The 23,077-nt window shown below is 41.2% G+C and overlaps 1 protein-coding gene across 1 annotated transcript in view; it reads right to left on the bottom strand.

Moving 5' to 3' along the window:
- Window positions 1–23,077, bottom strand: part of LOC108800300 (dynein heavy chain 11, axonemal-like) — a 321,998-nt gene that overhangs the window by 286,756 nt on the left and 12,165 nt on the right. Inside the window, exons 7-11 of the mRNA XM_018572279.1 lie at window positions 21,400–21,611; window positions 19,091–19,324; window positions 14,768–14,935; window positions 8,315–8,431; window positions 7,101–7,217 (exon numbers count right to left, since the gene is read on the bottom strand). Of these exons, the coding sequence (XP_018427781.1) occupies window positions 7,101–7,217; window positions 8,315–8,431; window positions 14,768–14,935; window positions 19,091–19,324; window positions 21,400–21,611 (848 nt within the window). The remainder of the gene's footprint in view (window positions 1–7,100; window positions 7,218–8,314; window positions 8,432–14,767; window positions 14,936–19,090; window positions 19,325–21,399; window positions 21,612–23,077) is intronic.

Genomic DNA, 23,077 nt, shown 5'->3' with positions numbered 1-23,077 from the left:
ATGAACATTTTTTTTTTGCATTATGACTTTCTATGTTAAAGAAAAACTCAAGGAAAAAAAATGAATAAGTCTTGCAGTGAGACTACCCCACACTGCAAGGATTAAGTGCTCGTTTTGTCTAAGTTAAATTAAAAAAAAGTTATACTTACCTGAGCTGGCTTCTTTTTAAACTGGTCCTTCCAGCGTCTCTCCCCTCCTCTGCAGCGGTCTAATGTCCCGTAAATCATCACGTCTATACATGCTATTCCAGAACAGATATGTCATTATTATGACAGTTCCACTCCTGAATGTCAACAAATGGGCGGATCAAGTGCCGTGGCGTCACAACTTGCTTCGCCCCTTTGTTGACATTATGGTCAGAGCTGTCATTTTGCGGCGGTGTTCATTGGGATCAAACAGACTGGCGGGTGTCCATTATTTTTTCTTTCAGCGAGTTGGCAGTTGTTGTTCATCGTGATTGGCTTGGATCTAAATCATTGGATGGCGTTATTGACATGTGGATTACATCGATGGACTTTTTCTGGTGTTTTTTTTCTAAATTAAAGGACTTTTGTTGGTGGGGTATGTTCATTTACAATTTGACTTTTTTTATTTGGTGAACATGAGTAAGGGTAACAAGGACCCCTTACTTATTCACAAGGGGGGACGGCATCTGGATGCCCCTTTTATGAAAGCCCATCTGCCTGCAGACCCCTACACCCACCGGGCCAGAGTTGTGTCCCCCCCATTTAGAGCACCCTCCCCATGTAGAGGGTATGTGGCCTGCTCTGCCAGGCTTCTGCTTGGATCAAGAGTCTGGTAAGGGATTTTAGGGGGGATCGTGTTGGCGTTGGGATCCCCCCTAAAATTCTTACCAGACCTAAAGGGTCTGGTAGGAATTTTTGGGGGGGGACCCCACGCTTTTGCCAAAAGTTAAAAAGAAAAATTTAATTTTTTTTTCGAATGTCACTTTGCTGCAACGAAAATCCGTTCCTAATTATCTAACGCTTTTGAAAACTAAAAATTCAGGTTCGTCTAAATACGAATACCGAAAAGAATTGACTTTTGGACCAGAATAACCACTGAACACCACCCTGATCAAGAAAAGAAGCTGGGAATGTCGCTCTCCTGTGACCCCCGCTGTACTCAATAGTTACTCCAACCCTTGCTTCACCACAGTGTCCTGTAGTGATGTAGGGGGTCGGCGGGAGGAACTACTGAGCGCTGTGGCAGACACAGATGATAAAAAGTTTTAAAAGTGTCAGTTTCTTAAGAAACATCAGTCGGCTATTTCTCTTCACCAGTAGCATTCAATAGCATGGGCATCAGGCAAGATAAGGAGAGTAATATCTTCTTTTACAGGAAACAAGTTTACTTCCATTTGGATTTTTGGATTTTAGTGGCTGGGTCACGTTAAGAGTTTATTTATTAGCGTTTGGTTTTAGGGCTTGTTCACAGCAACTGTGCTCAACCACATGACTGCTGGTGTGCGTCTACCTGTACAGTACTGATGCACTCGATTGAGCCGAATTGCACTGGATCTTTTTTTTGTTAGAACTTTATTGAAATGTCACAAGTGACAATTCATTCAGTTCTATAGACTTACTGCAGTGTGATGCGGTTGTACCACGTCTCACTGCAGTGCGCTTAAAAAAGGACTGCATGGCATACTTTTTTTAAACGCACACCACTAGAACGTAGTGATGTGAACTGTCACCATCCATGACAAGGCAATTTGCCTTGTATTGTGTTCGGGCTGCAATAGAAAAAAACGGGCAGTGCAGCGCAAACACACATGGTGTGAACGAGCCCCTTAGAGGATTTATTTGTAAGTCTAAGGTCTATCCCCTTTTTTCAGTGTTAAACTTCAGTTAAGGTTCAGGGTTGGGTTTCAGCATTAGTGCTGGTTTACATACAGATGATTCACAGAACATCATAGCTGCTGAAATAATCCTAAATCCGAATTGCAACTGCCAGTTCTGCAAAGTGCGGCTCTCTCGACATAAGTAAAGCATCAATTTTTTTCTAAATAGGAATTTACAAGCCCTATTTTAAGAGGCAGAGAACTCATAATTCTGCCATCAACAGAAGACCTCTTAAATTGTTTTGCAATAACAGTCACTAGATGTCACTAGTCTGATGATGAATATGATTAAAGCCACATATACTCATTATCGTGACTGGCACAGCCTGATAGAATGTCATTTAACATTTCCCTAACATGAAGAAACATACCGGTACCAGTTATACCATTCAGTAACACTGAGCTAAAGGTGAATCACGACCAGTATGCTGAAAGCAGCACATTTGATCGTTTCAGGAAGAGAGCATTTAGGTTACTCACTTCATAATGACAGAGGAATTTACACACTACAATATCCAATACCCTACATACAAATTATGGGGCTGATTTAGTAAAGGAGTATTTTTTTTGCAGAAAAACACATTATGGCCTGTGTTTGTCTGCAAAGTGTATTCAATCAGTATGGAAGTTGCGTAGCATGTGTGATCCCTGGTAGCCAGATTCCAAACAGCGTCTTACATGTAATGCGGATGGATCTGCTTCCTGAATCAGCATCACTTCTGCTGCTCTTTTTGTCTCTGCTTCCAACAAAAGCAATCACATGTATCTTCCAAGGAAGGTATGGATCTGAATCGGTGGTGATGGAGGAACTCTACTCAACTTAGCACTGATACATCACACTTTCTGTATGTGAGCAAGCAAGAAGCTTTCAGTAGGAGCATTTGTAAATACCTCTCCTGCACCACAAACAAGATAGAGTGATTCCTAAAATCACCAGATTTCTAACTGCACTGCAGTGCCTGGAGGAAGTACTGTGCAATGCACTCTACTTTATGTATGCCGTGCAATTCTTGGTGTAGTGGACACCTGGTTGGATTCAGGCAAATTATAAAATCTAAAAATAAATACAAATTCCATCTTTTTGATTAAAAAAAAAAGTAAATGCACACGTCTTCATAAAAGAAAAAAAATGTGCATTTATTATTTTTCTTCATTGGAGCAAGTAAGGCGTTGCAAATATGATTAATGGATCACTGGTGCAATGCTCTGGCTCCTGCAGACTCTTCCTCCCACCCATGAGGCACACACATTCAACAACATGGACAGGAGGATGTGTCAATGGAATGCAAGTGTAGTTACATCTAGGGATGCATCAATACTGAGTATTTGGGCTAGTACTCGATACTTACCTCCGATCACCTCTGATCTGATACTTACCTCCGACTTCCGTTAGGAGGGGTAATCCCTCTGACTGGCAGTGCCGCGAGGGAGCATGGAGATGGTTTCCCGGCCAAGCAGGAAGCCAGGCAGTGGGTAATGACTCGCTGCCTGGCTTCCTGATTGGCCGTGTAGTCGGCTCCATGCTCCCTCATCACTGGGGAGCATGGAGCCGGCTTACGTGGGGGCAGGTAATGACTCTGGCTTCCTGGTGACGTGGCTTCCTGGGTAATCAGGAAGCTGGGAGGTGAATCATTACGCACCGCATGGCTTCCTTAATGGCCCTGTGGCCGGAAGTTCTGGTATCTGTATTCTGTATTGGCGAGTACCCGCAAAAAAATTTTTGGTACTCGTACTAGATACCGAAAAACTGATATTGGTGCATTCCTAATGACATCCACTGAGAACTACAAGTCCCTCTGCCCTGATGTCTGATGGGAGTTGTATTTTCTCCATTTACAGATCCTGTACATGTATGATGCGGCTGTGTGGGCAGAGCCATGCAGCTGTACCAAATTTAAAAATGTACACAAGCCTGTGGGGAGAAGAACTTGCAATATAAGGTGTGGGGGGGGGTGGAGTTGTGATCGGACCATGTTAAATGACACACTTTAAAAATGGGTGTAACATGAAATATGGTCAGAAAAGTAAACTTACCCTTTAATCTGATTTGTTACTTAAACTAAACATACACAAAGTAAAAATATTTCCTAAGTAAAAAAAAAAGTAAAGGCACAAGTGTGACGGACCCCCGTACTCAGGATGAGTATGTCCGCCGCTGTCTTCTTCCTTGCTGAGGAGATATTGAAACCTGAAGATCTGTAGCTCCCAGTTTCCCCAGTCACTAGCCAAGGCTCGAGTGTAGGGTAAACAAACTCTGATTTATTGAGCAACTGCACAAACTTATATACAGCAAGTGATGAAATCAGAATATAATCCCATCACATCCCCCCTCCCCTCCCAGACCATCGGTCTGCTCAACACCACAGGTGTCCACCTGCTAACGAACTCCAGACAGCCATAGCAGGAGCCTGGCCAGAATGTCATTGTTCTGAGCTCCCTCAGAGTACAATGGGAGATAACGAGGGATGGTGCTGATAGTCTTTCCATAACCAGGTCACACAGCATAACGCACTCAAACATAACTCAACACCAATACACATTTAACTTATAAACTGATCACCATGTCGTCACAACAAGTATTTTGAAAAGAGAAATGTAGAAAAAAACAACAGGAAAAACAGCAAGCATCAGACACATAATGCTATAATTTTTCTAAAATTACTAATTTCATGTGCAAATGTGCATTTGTCCGGGAATAATGTGAACTCTTTACAGAGAAACTTCAATTAAAAAAGCTATTTTTCATTCAGTTATAATGTTCAGTCCCTAATTGTGGCATCTTTTATTTAAACTTCCCTGATAGAGTGGTTTGGACACGTATCCCCACCCCGTATTTTTCTACATTTTACAGTGTTACATAGTTTTCCAAATTGTCTGCATTTGTCTGAAATTCAAATGTTGCATGATGTTTAAACCCATCTCCAAGCAAACAAAAAATACCTTTGCAGTTGGGCTTCCCCCTGCACTGCAATGGTTAAGTGAACATTAATGACTAGGGGCTGGAGTAACACAGATTTACTTACCTGATCCAGTCCCTACAGCCTCCTCTCACCCAGGCTCCAACAGTCTAAGGACCACTGATGCCATCATGTCTAATGCAGGTTCCTGCATTAGATATGACCTGCATTAGACCTGCGTTACATGTGAAGACGTCGAGGGGCATTCAACATTCAGCGGAGGGGAAGAGGGGACAGCGCTGACTGCCATGAGAGTGAGGACAAGGTAAATAAATCTGCTTTATTCCAACCCCTAGACATAAACAAGCACTTAACTCACTGCAAGGGTAGATTTTTGGTTTGCCCAGAGATGTCCTTTATACATGGGTTTCTGAAAGTCCCCAGAGCCTGTTCAAAAAGGTATTTAAACAAGCAGTGTCATGAAGACAAAGACAAACCCGGCATATAGTTGTGCAGAAGCTTTACTCTTACAAAAAAGAATCCCACGCATTTTAGGATAGAGCAGACAGAGGCTGCACTAAATACATATACCCTTACCAAGGGGTATACGGGCCAGGTCCCGGGCCAATGAATAACAAATAACAAGTAATTACAACTGGGCGGAGCGAGCTGTGAGATCACGGCTGGCTCCGGCCAGCTGTCATTTGCGTGGATATCGATCGGCTTCGGACGATCTTTCTCCACGCTTCGGCTGTGAATACGGCTCAGCCGAGCTGAAGCATATGGGTTCGGCTCGGCTGAGCCGCTCAGCTGCCTTTGGCTGCTGTACAGGCTATAGTGAATAGCCTGTGCAGCAGCCCTTCAGTTCGATCGAACAGAAGGGCTCAGGCAGCCGAAAAGAACCAAAGCTACGGCTGGATCCTTGAGCTTCGTCGTGACTAACCTCCTTAATCTTAAAAGTGGGGAGTGTCTGGTTGGATTGCTGTATGGATTCCCATTAGGAAAATGTACTTTTATTTCTTGTCAAAAATAATTATGGTTGCTTTTAAAAGTCCACTGCATATCTCAGTTATGGGTGGACACCATTGACTACTTATGTCTTGTAGGCATGAGACTTTTCCATTGGAGTTTATGGCATCATAGGTCTTTTTGCTCCAGTTGTGTTGCTTGTAATTTACCCCACTAATTTAACATGCTGTATTCGCTCACAATTAAAATATTAATCGTGGATGTACTAACCCTTTCAAGAGACTTTTCAGAATTGACAATTATTGAAACTGAAAGCTCAGCAAGGGGAATGATGGACCTCTGCATTGGGACCACTACTTCTACATAGAGAACAACGGTACCACTCTGCAGGTGCTGGCAGGAAATAGGCTTTTGTATTCAGGCTGTGACTGCTTTCTAAAGAAAACCAACTGTAAGGCTTTGAACACCTTTTTTGATGCACCTGGAATGTATTTAGCTTGTTTAAACTGAGGGTTCAATTGGGCTTTAAACCTAGGAGCTAAAGTTTGTTGTTAAAGAAGAAAACAATTAAAGTTCCATGAACAAAGTTATGCTTGATAAAGAGAACTCAAGAACATTGAAAGGAAAAAAAACAGCAGGCAAGAAAAAGTTCTAGCAACAGGATGCTATAAAGTTGATTATACAACCATCCTGCTAGCCTATAACTATTGCCCGTATGTGATGGATTTTTTTCCAAAATGCTCATAATTCCCCCAAATGACTGGCAGCAGAATTAGTGGGTGCTGCCGCATAATTCTATGGCGATTGCTGCATTTGGAAGACAATCATTTTTTCCATTTTGTTTTGCAATGCCCCCGCACCAGGTAAAAGGTTAGTTACTTTCCTAAGGAGTACACATCTGATAGAGTTCAAGACACAGAGCTCTTCCGTTCTTTATAAATATACCCAGCGCTTTGGTCATACCACCTGGACAGCCACTGCCCCGTCTACAATTTAATGATGATTTTAAAATGTCTCTGCTACTCTTACAGCTGTATTCGTACAGCGATTCCGGTAAAACTGTTTTTCACACAGTGGGATGTTGTCCCTGATGGCAATTTTCCCTGCTGTCATCCTTTTTATTTTCCTTATACTCCTCTTTTTACCCCTAGTGAGTACCCTTTATTATGTTGACATTGTATTTTTTACTATGTCCTCTGCATCTTTTTTGGAGTTTCATAAAACAGTTCAACTCTTTTCAGCGTTTAGACGAAGTGTCACAATCAAGCACTTTATTCCATAAATAAAGCTCAACGAGATTCTCTTCTGTACGCCGTAGAGCAAAGTGACATTTCATTTATAGAGAAGCAGGTTGTTTTATTCCCTTTGGTAATGGATTTAAGGTCACATACCTTAAAGGCAGATTCTAGTCCATTTGATTCATCGAAAGACAAATTCAAAATCTGGCCTACATGGTGGTCGAAGCCGTTTATTTGCTGACAGTATCTTGTGTAATCAGACAAGAATCCCTGTGATAAACAAGTGAGATGCCATTAAAATGAGACATATTGCAGTTTATAGATATGGAAACTCTAAAATACAACATTTTCATGAAAGAGCAAATAAAAAAAAATTAGGGCTGTGGAAATTAAAGATTAATTTCTCAATTAATCGTTAAACTTTTTGATCGTTTAAAATTATTTTGATCGCTAATGAAAACACTCACCTCTCCGCCGGCTTCCGGGAGTCCCGTCGGCGATCCGGTGACGTCACGGACATCGATGTCACCGGACTCCTACACCTTCCCCAAGTGGCTGCGTCGGCTAATGAAGGGAACAGGGGAGGAGTCCGGTGACGGCTACTTGGGCCGGTGAGTTTGCCCAAGAAACTTTCTGCACGAGCGCCAGCCAAGGCATTGGCCTATTCTGCTAGCCTATAACTATTGCCCGTATGTGATGGATTTTTTTCCAAAATGCTCATAATTCCCCCAAATGACTGGCAGCAGAATTAGTGGGTGCTGCCGCATAATTCTATGGCGATTGCTGCATTTGGAAGACAATCATTTTTTCCATTTTGTTTTGCAATGCCCCCGCACCAGGTAAAAGGTTAGTTACTTTCCTAAGGAGTACACATCTGATAGAGTTCAAGACACAGAGCTCTTCCGTTCTTTATAAATATACCCAGCGCTTTGGTCATACCACCTGGACAGCCACTGCCCCGTCTACAATTTAATGATGATTTTAAAATGTCTCTGCTACTCTTACAGCTGTATTCGTACAGCGATTCCGGTAAAACTGTTTTTCACACAGTGGGATGTTGTCCCTGATGGCAATTTTCCCTGCTGTCATCCTTTTTATTTTCCTTATACTCCTCTTTTTACCCCTAGTGAGTACCCTTTATTATGTTGACATTGTATTTTTTACTATGTCCTCTGCATCTTTTTTGGAGTTTCATAAAACAGTTCAACTCTTTTCAGCGTTTAGACGAAGTGTCACAATCAAGCACTTTATTCCATAAATAAAGCTCAACGAGATTCTCTTCTGTACGCCGTAGAGCAAAGTGACATTTCATTTATAGAGAAGCAGGTTGTTTTATTCCCTTTGGTAATGGATTTAAGGTCACATACCTTAAAGGCAGATTCTAGTCCATTTGATTCATCGAAAGACAAATTCAAAATCTGGCCTACATGGTGGTCGAAGCCGTTTATTTGCTGACAGTATCTTGTGTAATCAGACAAGAATCCCTGTGATAAACAAGTGAGATGCCATTAAAATGAGACATATTGCAGTTTATAGATATGGAAACTCTAAAATACAACATTTTCATGAAAGAGCAAATAAAAAAAAATTAGGGCTGTGGAAATTAAAGATTAATTTCTCAATTAATCGTTAAACTTTTTGATCGTTTAAAATTATTTTGATCGCTAATGAAAACACTCACCTCTCCGCCGGCTTCCGGGAGTCCCGTCGGCGATCCGGTGACGTCACGGACATCGATGTCACCGGACTCCTACACCTTCCCCAAGTGGCTGCGTCGGCTAATGAAGGGAACAGGGGAGGAGTCCGGTGACGGCTACTTGGGCCGGTGAGTTTGCCCAAGAAACTTTCTGCACGAGCGCCAGCCAAGGCATTGGCCTATACACATACAGCACAGCAATGAAGTAATACAATTAACTAGGATCACACTAATCCAGCACGTTATTATTCTGAGTTGCCCCACTCAAGTGGCGGCCATATTGAGTGGGGCACGTGAGATTAATAGCGTGCTGGATTAGTGTGATCCTAGTTCATTTTATTACTTCATTGCTGTGCTGTATGTGTATAGGCCAATGTAGTTGGATCTGTATGTGCGTCATTAATCGAAATTAATCGATTAAAAAAAAATTTGATTAATCGAACACGAAAATTTTAATCATTACCAGCCCTAAAAAAAAATCTAAGCTCAAGTATTGTATTCATTAAAAACAGAAAAAAAAACAAATTATTGTCTCTTTATTTATGGACTCTTTACCAACTACTTCAAAACAAGAATGTATGCAATCTTTTATCTTGACACCGTGGCAAGCTAAGAGGATAATTTCCAGTGATCCCCCTATAATTACAGCTGAATAGAAGGAGAGGGCTTTTATGTAACGCAGGCATATGTCCTGTTGTATTAAGATGTTATTTTTTGGGGGCAATATGTCTTGGTTTTTATATTGTTTCTGGTCTTTAATAAAAAGAATAAAGGTTAAAAAAAAGCTGAACTCCAGGAAGATAGGAAAGACACAAACTAATGGAGCGCTTAATCATTAATACATCTTTAAGGCCCCAACACACTTGCGAATGGGTCTGATCACATGGAGTCTCACGAATTCTTGTGTGAAACTCATGCAATCAGCTACAGATGGGAGGTGCTGTGCAATACAATGGCAGCTGCCAGCTCCTGCAGCTGTTCACAACCATTTGCATGTAATTGCACAGGCTGTGAATACCTGCGGACGATCACCCCTCAACGCATTTGCAAGTGTGAATGAGGCCTAAATGTATTTTTTTTTAAAATGCAAGCAGTGTACGCACCTTACAAACAAATGTTCTGCCTGAGGAAGGGACTTTACAGTGCTGAAATGTGGTGCACTAATCACCTAAACGTCCCTTAAAAATAGAGATCCAGCATCATTGGAAACTCTTTTGGTCAGTCTCTTCCGTGCTTCCACTGGTTTACGGCGTCCCTAAGCTCCACGCTACGCACGTTACGTCTGTAGCGACTTCATCAGGGGTGCCGCAAACCAGCGGAAGCACAGAGGAGACTGACAGAAAGAGTTTCCAGTGACGCTACTGCAGTCAGGGATTTCATTGATTTTATTGAGATTGTACGGGGAATGACACAGAGGGAAGAGTAGCCAAACATAAGTTACGGATTGAGGTGAAATCCCGCCTACCTTAGGAAAAAAGGGATCTGCTATACAAGTGATTCAGGTGAGCAGCTCTCTGGAGGGTGTCGGCACAAGGAGGGAAATAGCGGTGAAGACAATTTTTGTATTGGTGATGGTAGCAGCTTTGAAGTGATGGTGGACACGACAAATTAGTCGGAACATGTGGATTATTGTACTTGTCACTTTTTCTTTGATTCACACGTATTAGGATTTGAAATTGGATTGATAATTGAACTGAGGATTGTAACGTTTATTTGGACACTTGAGATATTTTAATATACACATTTAGATTGATTGTGTGCACTCATAAAAATGTTTAGCTTAAGAGTGTTTCATTTCTACTTTTAAGAGACTTTTAGGTTTTTAGCATGTATTGAACTGCATGTAATTGTAGATGGTACAGTTTCATGCAGTTCAGGATGGATGATTGTCCCTGGACGCAGGATAGGTGCGTAATCATCTGTCCCAGACTGCTTGTAATCGTACTATGGACTGCCGCCGACAGATAGGGAAGCAATTTTCTAAAAACTGAAGATCAGCTTTACAACAACTGTACTGAGGAAGAATTGAGGCTGCCACGGCTGACCTCTCTCTTTCTGGAAAGGCTGATTCCCTGGCTGTCATGAGGATACAATGGTTTCAGTTCTTTCTGCATCACTGATCAGGAGTAAGTATGTGGATCAGTCAAGTTATGGCAAAGAGTTCTCACTGTTAAAGAATCCAGGACATAAAAGAAGTCAGGGGTTGACTAAGCCTGCTCAGACCCACTTATAACTAAGATGCCACTTTTAGTTGAATTGACCTTTTTAATTTTATATTTTGTGTGATAACAAATACACGATGATATGTGCAGTTCATATGTAAGGTGTAAACAATTATAGATAGATAAGACTATTCAATTACCGCCTTAGTAGAGAAATGTTTAGGTTCTCTTTTGGATCTAGTATTTGACAGTTATCAGACTGATACATCTTTAGGCATTCTATTAACATTTGCAGTGTGCAATGTATTATCATGAGCCATCTCCGGCAGAGCAGAGACTGTAGGGAGGTCACTTGCGCTGTCCTTCAATGACATTACCCTACAGGAAGCCGGCTATGTGTCGGAAATTACTGCCCTATAATAACAGTTTTATCACAAACGTTCTGTAATCAGCCCGAAAAGATTTATTGAATATACTGTGCCTCAGTAAACATTATGAACAATCTTTCTTATTATATTATTTATATGTCTATGTTTTATATTTATTGGTCCTCTAAAGGGCATGTTTATGGAATTGCACATGTAGTTAACAACTCTACAAAATATAAAACTAGAATCTTTATGTTAAAGGACTTGTAAAGTTCCTTCATGTTAAAGGAGTTGCATATACTATCCTGTTATAACATCAGCATTGTAATAGGAACACATACTGGAGTTGTTTTTGATAATGCAATCAAAGCTTACTTGAAAAATCCCTTTTATGTAATGAGTGCTACCTTCGGTCTGCCTATCATTTTCAACAACTTCCTGGATTCCCAGTTTGCTTTGCATGTCTTCCCCTGCTGCATGATTTGATGCAATCCCAATTTTTCTATTTTTTTTTGCCCCTAGTCCAGTCATTGTTGTGGGGCCCAAAGCAGCTGCCCCTTTAGCCCACAAAAGATAGATACGTGGCACCGTTTTGTTTACTATGCAATCAGCATTGCATGGTGTTGCTCTGCCCCTGACCACGTAACCTCTCAGGCGTGCTCACATCTCCCTATCATGTCTCTTCCTATCTGCTCTGCAGGAGAAGGATGTTGCACGGGGCTGGGTAGAGAGCGAAATTGCATGGCGGAAGATGGGCGGGGTGGGGAGTGGCATGGACGTGGCAGGGGGGCCCAAGAAAATGTTTACCCAGGGTCCAATTAGGGTTGCCACCTGTCCGGGATTCACCTGGACAGTCCGGGTTTTGAATGCTGTGTCCGGGTTTCATGGCAGCTGAAACCCGGACACAAGATGTCAGGCAGACAGGGGCAACCAAAATTAAGATAGGGGCTGCTGGCCCCCCACTGAAAATAGTTTTGACTGTGGTCTTTACATATTAGTGGGGGGGCGCTATTTATATATGAATAAGCCGCGACTCATTCTCCGAAGCAAAATTCTGTGCGTCACTAGAGTGTTCGGGTTTCACTGGAAGAAAAGGTGGCAACCCTAGGTCCAATCATTATTAAAGGCAGCCCAAAAGACTACATAACCCATTACGCATTGTTTCCAGCAAGCATTGGTGACATTACATTGTGGGAAGTTTAGGCGTTGAGTTCAGAAGGCAGGCTCTGTGAGTTGTACTCAATGAAATGTATATTGACAGGGCTGAGTGAAATTGTGTCAGTTCATTAAGGAAGTACATCCTATGGGCATCTTCAATAAGTAAGTTTACAGTCTACTAGATTGATATGGTTATTAGGAGTGGGATAGAACTTCTGGAAATTCAATACATATTTATTTTTAGTTTTTGACCATAGATACCCTTTAACAACATTACTTGCCTCTAAAGTTACCCCGATTCATTTAGCAGTGTGCACATGTATAGCTTGCCAAGCAGCTGACCCAATCCAGCTACTTGTGTAGGACTGCTATCATGGTGTGTTGTATCATTATGTATATGGATATTGTCTGAATATAAGTCTTGGCCAGCAAATTAGGTAATCTTAAATTGCCCCAGTAATTGCCTCCCTTTCAGTTGTCCCTCTTTTGGAAGCCTAGCCCTCCTTTACACTCAAAGATCTAATATACAGATGTATGTAAGCCTTCTGGTAATGCAGCAGGACTTGTCCACCTGCTAGGGATTTTGTTTTTCATTTAGGAGGTATTGTGGTGCTCCAAACCACCCTGCTCCCCAAAAACATCTTGTTACCAGGTGTACCCTGGTGTTTTGCGAACGCCATGTATTTAAATTGCTGCCATGTATTCCCAAACATTCCCACTCTCCAGTTCTATGCCCTCAGAGTTGAGGCTCTTCATCACCTGAATGATACCAGCAATCCAAATGCTTTCCTCCTTTTCCTAACTATAAGCTGCCAGACAGTTTTTGTCCTTGATACTCCAAACTATAATCTGCTGTCCTCTGACATGTTGTCTAATGCGCTTCAGACCCCCATAGGGTCTATTTATAAACAATTTGCAGAGCCATAAATATTTATTTCCTATGTTCCTCAGCTCCATCTAATGGCCATCTAGTGGTATTACATTACTTTCAACCTTGAAAAGAAAATACACTGAGAACATTTGTTTTTTCCTCTATTTGCACATAACAAACGTTAACAGAGATTCAGATTGTTTGTAAATAAGCCCCTGTCCCAGTATTTGCTTATTTTCTGGAGCTGCTCTTTATATGCTAGCAATAAAACCCCAGTTTAACTGACAACCGCTGCAAGCATCTGTATAAATGTGATAAATGTGTGTTTTGTTTATAAAATATTATTAGCCATCAAACCTGAAATATAAAAGTAGAAAAACACCAGTTATGTGTCCATTAAAATTTTTAAGAGACATATCGCACTTTTGCGCTGCGGTAATCAGAGTGTTAGCATGCACGTGTTAACACACACATTCTGTGCATTAGCGCGTTGTGCTATTCATTTTAAACGGCACCCTAACCACTAAGGCAACACAGCTCCACTGCACATGCTTTCCAGAGCACCACCATGTACAGTAGCTCACTATCGTGCATTGTGATGTGCTGTTTTGGAAAAATTGCTGCAGGTATGTTTCTTTGTCTGTTCTGGTGTGTTGGCAGCTGATTCAAAATTAATGGACTGCTTTAAGGTAATGCACGTTAATGCATGACACAACTCATGTGCTTTAATGCAACTCACAAGAATGGCAAAGTGTGAATGGGCCTTAAAGCTGGATTCACACATTTGAATTTTTGCTTGATGCATTTTCCATTTAAATCAATGGAAATGCATCATAGCGCACCTCAATGCATGTGTTAAGATGTACATTGACAAGGCAATGCATCACAGTGTGCATCAGCATGTGATGATGTTCATTATGATTCACAAAAATGCATCAGCACCCTGTAAATGTCTGTACAGCAGCAGTGGCGTGACATAAGGTGCCCATACACTGCTCGATTCTCATACGAGAATCGCGGGAAATCCCGCGATCGTACGAGAATCGAACAGTGTGAACGAAGACGTGCGACCATTTCTACTGTACGGTCGCACTTCTTTTGTCTAAGGAGCATGTTAGAAAACCAGCCGAGAATCGTACCATTTTCGGCTGGTTTGAACGGTGCTCGGGAGACAAATGCTGAACGGGCCGGTTTTTTAATCACTTTACAACCATTGCAAGACTAAGGTCTTGCGATGGTTGTACAGTGTATGGCCACCTTAAGGGCAGTATGAGTCAATCAAACTCTGTTGCAATGCACATGTGCGGCAATGTGTGTTTTAACTCCTTCAGGCTGAGGGTATGTTCTTGAAATATTGTGCTGCTGCAACATTGGAGGCTGATGAGATGGCTGAACAAAATGAAATTCCTTTAGAAGATAAAACATTCCCCATATATGCATTTGGACGCTTGCTGTAGTTCATCTTTGACCCTTGAGCCACATATTACCATTATATCTTTAATCTTCATAACAAGCAGCAAGAGTCTTGTATATTTTACTGCTATTGATTGTGTAGCTACACTTACAGTATCTGTGTAGTCCAGGGGGTGATATTTGCTTTCCTGCAGCATCCTCCATATTTCATTAGACTCTTCACTCATAATATGGATTTCTTCACTGAGAATTTTGCCACGGAATCCACCAATTTCAACTTTCTCTAGCTTCAGGAAATCGATCGCTGCTATGAAGAGTTCCTTAAAGGGAGAAACAAAGAGCAGGAAACTGAACCAGAGGCTGTAGCAGGTGAAGATGTGCTGAATAAGCCTTGGGGCTTATTCTCATAAGTGGTTTGTTTGGTTTGCAGGTCATTGGTAAGTCTCTACAGCTTTATTCTTTTGAGAAAAAGGTAACATTTTTAACTAGGGCAGAATACGCACATTTTTAATATTATTGTCTTTCAATGTTCGGACCTGGACCCTATTCCAGAAGGGTGTTATATTAAAGCTGAACTGCGCCATAAGCAACTATTCTCTAAATACAAGAGCCATGTGTATTCTCACTAAGTGTTATTTGTGTAATCTATTTGAGTAAATTGCTTTGTTTGTGTATTTTGTCCAGTAATTGCAGTAAACCAGCATGAAACCTTGCCTCTGTGCAGGGGCTTCCTGCAATAAAGACCGGTCACTGCTGCTCTCCCTTCCTGTGCAAGAGACTGGTCTTGTCTCCGCCTTCTCCTGTAGTTTTCTGCAGGCAGTCTTTAGTGGGTTGGCTTTTCAGGTCCTCCCAGAGCTCTGCTCTCTGCACAGACCACACTATTATTTTACAAAGTAATATCTAGGTTAGAAAAGGCATTTTGCACACAAAAAAATTATTCATATCCTTTGTGGCTATTGAGATATATATTTAAAGTGTATCTTTACCCTCTTTCATTAAAAATCACCTCAGCATGCAGCTATGCATGTTGATATGAAAAAACACCTTACATTCATTAGTTAAACAAACATATGTTTCTTTTACTTACAATTATTGTTTTTCCACTTCCTGGTCCTCTTAGGCATTAATGATGTAATGTGTTAAAGCGTTGCATCCTGGGAAGGTTACATCAGCAGAGCAATGCAAGGAAATCACATCTGTAATCTCATGAGATCTCAGGGAAAGGCTTTTTCCCCCCCTTAGATGATGTGCATGGTCACATGTCCTAGTAACATGTGCCAGAGTTCCAGGAAGTTAAGGGAGATATATTAATCTGCCCTTTGTAAAAATGGCCACTATGAGAAGAATGGGGAGGAAAAGAGAAATAAGGTATGCAAAAAATAAAAAGCCGGCAATTATCTAGAAGTATGTTTTTGTAGATTTCCATTACCAAACACTTCTAAAGGTGTATTTGATGTCATTTTAAAGATAAGAGTACAATTCCTCTTTAGGTAAAAGTTTTGAACATTATAAGATGTTCCCTATGACATGGTATGTTCTATGTATTGGGCTTCAGGTGCCTGTAGACAGCACTTGGATTTTTATTCATGATTCACACTCAGGCACCAAAAATGGTGAAGCTATCAGAAACACAACCTTGTGGAACGCCAACAGTGGAGGCAGCTGCTGCCAATGTTGCCTATCACTGGGTGGCAGTAGCAATCAGCCTAGGACTGTTCCCCTCTAGAGCGGTCCACTAATGGTCTAATGAATGTCCTAGAGAGATTCTTGCTTTATCTGGCCAAAATGGCAACTGTTATGGGTATTCGTATTGTGCTGCTGTGCTTAATCGAAATCATATAGTCTATTATGTCTAAAGTTACACCCTGAGATAGAAAGAGAAGCACATAGGAAGTGAAAGCTTTGCAGGTGCCTATAAATCAACACAACATAATATCAAGAAAGATCAAAGCATAAAATGTGGGTGTTCAGGCTATTGTTCTCACTGACCCCGGCTTTATAGAATCAGCAGTCATTTGGACGCTGCACTGGCTGGTTGACCAATTCCACATAACTTACATAGCCATGAAAATCAGCCACACTTACAATAATTACAAAAAAATGTCCTGGTGCTCTATCATCTCTAGCTGATGTCTGTGGCTTAATAGATGTGCTAAGCATCATTAGCACAGTTAGAAATGCCTCCATTTTCATAAATGAATATTCAATGGGTGTGAAAGCCTCTATATGAATATGCAGCAGATGCACAATGTCAGCCTGGGGTTTAGAGATAGCTTTCTGATAACCATGCTAATAACCAGTACCAGCTCAGCCAGGGGATTCACTGAATACATTATTAGACGTATAACTGACTGCAAAAACACTAACAATTTGTCCCTGATATTTCTAATATTCTGCTAACATTATGCTGTAATTCAATACTCATCATTATAGTTATGGATTACTGTAAAATCGAGCCGCGTGTCAGATATTATGTAAAAGAAGAGTTGTGTCTTTCTCAGTAATCAGCTTTATATATTCATTCATTTAGGTCAAATTAAATAGTGAAAGAAAGATGCTGATTGGTTGTTCCTACTACATTCACTTTTAGGCATAATGGCTAAGTTATCAGAGATCTAAGGGGGAAGGGGGGGTCCGGGACCATATAAAACCACAAAGTGAATGTAGCGCTCATCCCCCGAAGAAGCCGCTGGAATACTCGGGTCATCCATAGCCTGTCTAGGGGGTGTTTGGTAACCAGCTGCCCCACTAGCATTAACCGTCCTCCTCCACGCAACCCTGACTGGACTCTGGGCTATCCCAGAACTGTACTGAACACATGGCAATATATGTGTATGAGTATATAAGCACTTCCCCCAGCATGCACCTCTGGCCATGAAACCATCAAGGATTGGCAGGTAAGCCCCACACACTCATAATGTCCTCCCTTTGGTTGCCCCACACTGCAGCAGAGTCACACTCCACCCAGGTAGGCACAATCAGAACACCTGGAAGTAACCAAATAAATGCCAACTATAGTTCAGCCAAGCTGACTACAGCTCTGGCAATCACTAAATTTCTAGTATCCACTCCACTAGAGGTGGTAGGGGCTACATGACGTTTAGCTAATATCCTTCTTATTTGAAAGTAAGGGAACATTAGCAAAATATTATAGCGATATAATGCATTCTTGTGAGATTGGGGTTCCACTGGTTTCCCATTAGATTGCAGGACGGTCCTGTGATCTCACTGGTGCTTAGGTGAATGGAATGGAAGCAGGGTGTATACTAAGTACTCTTTACTCTTTTAACTTTAATTTTAAACAATGGGGAGGGTTATTGAATAGGGTTTAGGTATTTTGTTGTGCAAGGTCCACTTTATTTCAACAACACATATCAAGATTGAACTAAAATCCATTATAAGAAAATGCGCTTCATTGTGTTGGATTAATTGTATTTTAATTAGAATTTAAGATATCCTTGATTAATGACACATAGACAACCTGGAGTACTTCAAGGTTAGGCCAGGCAAAACTGGTATTTTCCTTTCGAGTGGGCACCAATGCGTTAAATCATTTACTAGCTCCTAATGACTCCAATTGTCAGATTTTCCAGAAATAGCCCCCCCCCACCCCCGACACTGACAAAGAAGATGACTTGTGCAGCTGGTCTTCCCGGTTATTGTTTTATTCTATATTTGAGGAACTGGTAAATTACAACACCATCATTTGGCTTTGTAACAGCTGCATTAGTTGGAAGAAGAGAGTTCTGGTGGGCTGATGTCCCTGAGGATCGTAAGAGGTCAGCATATGATTCAAGCTCACAGTAACCACAAAAAATGTAACCACCTCTATGAATAAGCCTGCGGGTGAAACATGTGAGAGGTTGTAGTTGGTTGGGGGTGTGCAGTGCTGGCATCTGTTGCTTTATACACTTTTATTCACTGTTACACTGGATTTGCTATGAATTTCAATAAAGTCTGCAGTATTGGAATTCTCTGGATAGTGCGGTCTGTTCGTATACTGCCACATAGAGGTTAATGTTAAAAAAAATATCCTTGCCCAGCATTTACTGGAGCCACAGTGAGGATATGTGGTTATAGATTATCCCCGTTAACCTAGCAACATGTCTTTGACTATGTATAATTGGGCCCTTAGGCAAAATCATTAAGATTCCCCCTGCCTATCTAATGACCGTCTCAAAGACTTCTTCAAGTGATACAGAATATGTATTGCTTTAATAGAAGCAGTAAAGAAGTTCCCAAACTATACATTATATACTTTCATTTTATACAAACCTATTAACAAACTTGATTACTACATGCAAAAATTGTTTTTTTTACTTATTCATGTTCCCTATGCTTCTGAGCCCCATAGCAGTTGCATGGTTTGCTAGGGCTAAAGTTATACTCTTGCCTTGCAATGCCTTGTTCCTGCATGTTTTCTCAAGCTAACCCTCAAATATCTTGTACCATACAATATATATTTCATATCTTACCTGTACATACAGAAGCCTTTCTAGCACACTGTCAAATCGGAAGAAAACAAGGCTCGAAGGAAAGTCCCAGATTTGAATTCTTGTAGAATTTTTAGCGGTGAGGTCCACTTTCTCCACATATAGCAAATATGTTTTCTTGAAACATCGAAACATCTGAACAACCATCTGGACTCTTTCTAAACCTTCCTCCAGCTCCATTTTAAAGATTTCTTCAGAAATTAGGAAGTTCTCAGACTTTGGAAACAGTTCCATAAATATTTAAAGTTCACATACAATACAAAAACACATATTATCATTGAAGAACAACTTTAGTAAATAAGAATAAAATAATGAGAGCCATCTGGGGGGGACATGTTCAGGCACTTATCTAACATAAAAGTTGAGAACTCTCACCCATCAAGGATGTTTTGTGCTCCCAGTGTCTGTAATTCTGGAGAGTAAGCTGTGACCATCCTACACATCTAAGTAGTAAAGTATATTACCAGCGCACCAAAGTAAAATCTTCAACAAGTGGTCATTTTATTGATGTACACACATCTCGTCATAAAGCAACGTTTCGGGGCCACTCAGGGTCCCTTCATCAGGTATGACAAATCCTACACATCTATTACGTGCAACCATTTTCACATATTAAAATTGATCAGCAGCATGTACACATTCTATATCTAATTGGCAGGGAGATGATTTATAATCAAACCATAATATAATAATAATAATTCTGAAAGTTTTTAGCACTTCTCATCTGCTTTATCTTTTTTGTTAAATAGAGAAATAAAGAAAGACGCAAAGCATTTTTGTTGCCGATAGCAAGGAAATAGAAGTCGGCACTAGAAAAATGACAGCTAGAAACGCATTAGTTACTTTTTTTTTTAGTATTTGGATTGTGTAAGCGAGAGTTATAACCACTCTTAGTATCAGGTGCGTCTGCGGGCAAGCAGCACGGAGGGAACCCGCTGGCAGGAAGCAGCCTGAAGGCAAGGTAACAAGGGGCAATCCAAAGAGGTAGTCGAGGGCAATCGGAGGTCGAGGCAGGTAGCAAAGGGTCATAGGCGATAGGCGGTCCAAGGTCGGTACACGGGAGGTCAGCAGAGGGTTCAGGGAACTGGCAGCAAGGCACATAGGAGGGGAGCTTCATATGTCACACCATGAGGTGGAATAACTCAGCAATAAGCCAGAGCTCAGGCCAGGTTTTTATAGCCAGGGGAGGTAAGACCACCCCCCGGTCACCGAGGCAACCAGGAGGCTTCCCTCGCGGGGAACCAATGGCAGACGAGAGAGATGGAAGGTGTGTACTGGGAACCTCCCCTAGCAAGGCTCACACCTGATGCCTAATGGCGCAGGAGGGCTACGCGCGAGCTTCTGGGGATGCGCACCCGACCACGCGACTCGCACATGCGCACCCGTCACTTCCTGTCCAATAGCCACAAAAGGAAGTGTGGGGAAATCCCTCCAAAGAGAGGGAAATCCTTGGAGGCCAGCAGTGTCCCCAGAATTAGTGTCCCCATTGGAATATTTTCTATTCATTCCTGTTTTGATGACAACCCAAAATTTGCTATTTTCTTTTGTTTTTAGTGATAACAGTCACCAGGACAATCAGAGAGTGAATCTTTCTAACGGGGACCCAGACAGCAATAAGAACCCTATGGGTTCTAATCCCTCTCCACTATACCCAACAATTGAAAGAAAAGTTTGGGCTTTAGTTGCACTTTGATGTGGAGTGTTTCTAAGAAGCATATCAAAAAGAGAACATGACAAGCAATTAAACAGTTTATAACCAAATAGGGAGGCGCACAAATTGAGGTGTAATTACCTTTATATGAAACTGTGCCATGCTAGACAACAAAGAAACCTATTTAAAACCTGTTTCTGATATTTTATTAAAAATAGAGATCCCACACACGTGTAAAGATGTCTTGGTATGGTGTAGTTCATAGTATTTGGTCAGCGTATCACTGCTCAGTGATATATTGCTTATGCCATCCTATTCCCAATGCCCTTATCCACAGCATCCAGACAGACTCTGTAATTAGCTTCCTATTGTGGCAGAAAGTAGGTAGTCTGTTCCATCTAACACTTCTGGCCTGGGGATACGTCTTTTAAACAAAGAGAGGAGACTGGAAGATCAACCATCTCTGAGAAATAAAGACTACACTGTTATAGGAATACTGGAAGATCAACTTTCACTGAAAGATAAGACTACACTGTTATAACAACTCCATCATAGAGATTCAGAATATTACAAATGTCCAACTGTTTAAAAAGCAGGCCCAATATTCCCAGCTGAATCATTATGAGCAAAGTGTTCTTACCCGGTCAATGAGAAGATTGCAGAACTCTTGCAAGAGTACAATGATGCGTTGAGGGGTGCAGTAATTGAGGGAATTGGTCCATATTAGTAATATAGTATGGAATAGCGGCAAGAAGAAATACTCTATGTCTGGAAAGTTTGATTCCTCCAGATGGGCAATGTAAAACTTTAAAGGTTTAAGATACAGTTCAATCTCTTGGGCTTCTATAATAGCTGCAAGAAAACAAATGTCCAGTCAGAGATTGCAGTTCTTGAATTATTAATTCATGCAAAGCTGATATTTTGGGTCTTTTTAGCAGAAGCTCCCAAACTAAATTGTCCTCTAGCTTTCTTTATGTCTTGGTGACTCTTAGTGATGAAATGTATCTACTGCAGCCCCCAGCACCCCCACCATCTTTAAGCCTCATTTTTTGTGTTGCAGCAGCACTTTGCAACAAGTTGAGTGGGATGCTATTGTAGAGGCTGTGGCAGATGACTAGACATGGGAGCTCAAGCACAGACATTCCCCTATAGTCCATCAGGGTTAACGCAAACTAGTGGGTGAGTCAACTCATGATGAATAATGACCTGATAATAAGGTCAAATTATAGGTGATAATCAATCAGATTCCAGCTTATATTTTGACCATAAAATCTATCTGATTGGGTGATCGTCTTCTTCCTCTACTTTTATAGAACCCTTGCACCTAAGTGAGTTAAATTGTATTTTCCTGATGGTTTTTAAGAAGGTTGGAACTCTGTAAGAGTCAATGGTCATTGCTTAGTTCTACATTGTTCCAGGATGCTGTGGTAGTGATGCATGATTGGTTCTCTTGAATACAATTATGTGGACAATCTTTACCATATAGGGACATTCCTAAAGTTATGAACTGAAGAGGTGTTATTCCCTTAGCGATGAAAAGGGGCAGGCCGCAAAGACCAGTTTGACATTGCATTGCATTTATTTCTATTAGACCCACAATGCATATCCACGTAGTAAACATCACACCTGATCCATCAATGCTCTGCAAGCCTACTTGAGAAAATACATGAACATAGAGCCAGGAGTTTTCAGATGTCTCACCATGAGACATGTACCTTATAAACCCTATAAACATACTGTATGTGCTGTAATACATATCATTACTATGATTTTTGTGCATTATGTTTTTATACTTTATGATTGGAAAAAAACATTTTATGAACATCATTTTTTTCTATCAGTCCCTATTTGTTATAGGTACTGATATAGCACCAACAGTTTATATTAGTCACTACCCTCAAGGAGCCTAAATCACATGTTCCTACCTGACATGCATGTATAATCAGGTCAATGGAGGCAAGAGACAATTAACCTATGAGCATATCTTTGGGGCCTGGAAGGAAACCTGCACAAAGAGAACATGCAAACTCCATGGAGGTAGTGTCCTGGTTGGGGTTCAAACTGAGGACCCTAGTGCTCAAAGGCAGGAGTGCTACCCACTGAGCCACGGGGCACCCTAGCTGTAGTCACTAAATACTGGCTGGTATAGTTAGTTTACGATACAAAGAAAAATGAAAGAAAGCTTCTAGGAAATGATTGTATAAACTGACCATGTGTGACAAACCATGTCATTTCAGAAAAAAAACAAAACGATTTTTAATGCAGGGGGAGGCAAACTCCGGCCCTCCATCTGTGGTGCAACTACAAACCCCATTAGG

The sequence above is a fragment of the Nanorana parkeri genome, unplaced genomic scaffold (assembly GCF_000935625.1).
Source record: "Nanorana parkeri isolate BGI_ZX_2015 unplaced genomic scaffold, ASM93562v1 scaffold44, whole genome shotgun sequence".
Taxonomy (NCBI): domain Eukaryota; kingdom Metazoa; phylum Chordata; class Amphibia; order Anura; family Dicroglossidae; genus Nanorana; species Nanorana parkeri.
The sequence above is the reverse complement of the archived record's forward strand: the minus strand, read 5'-3'. Positions and strand labels throughout refer to the sequence as shown.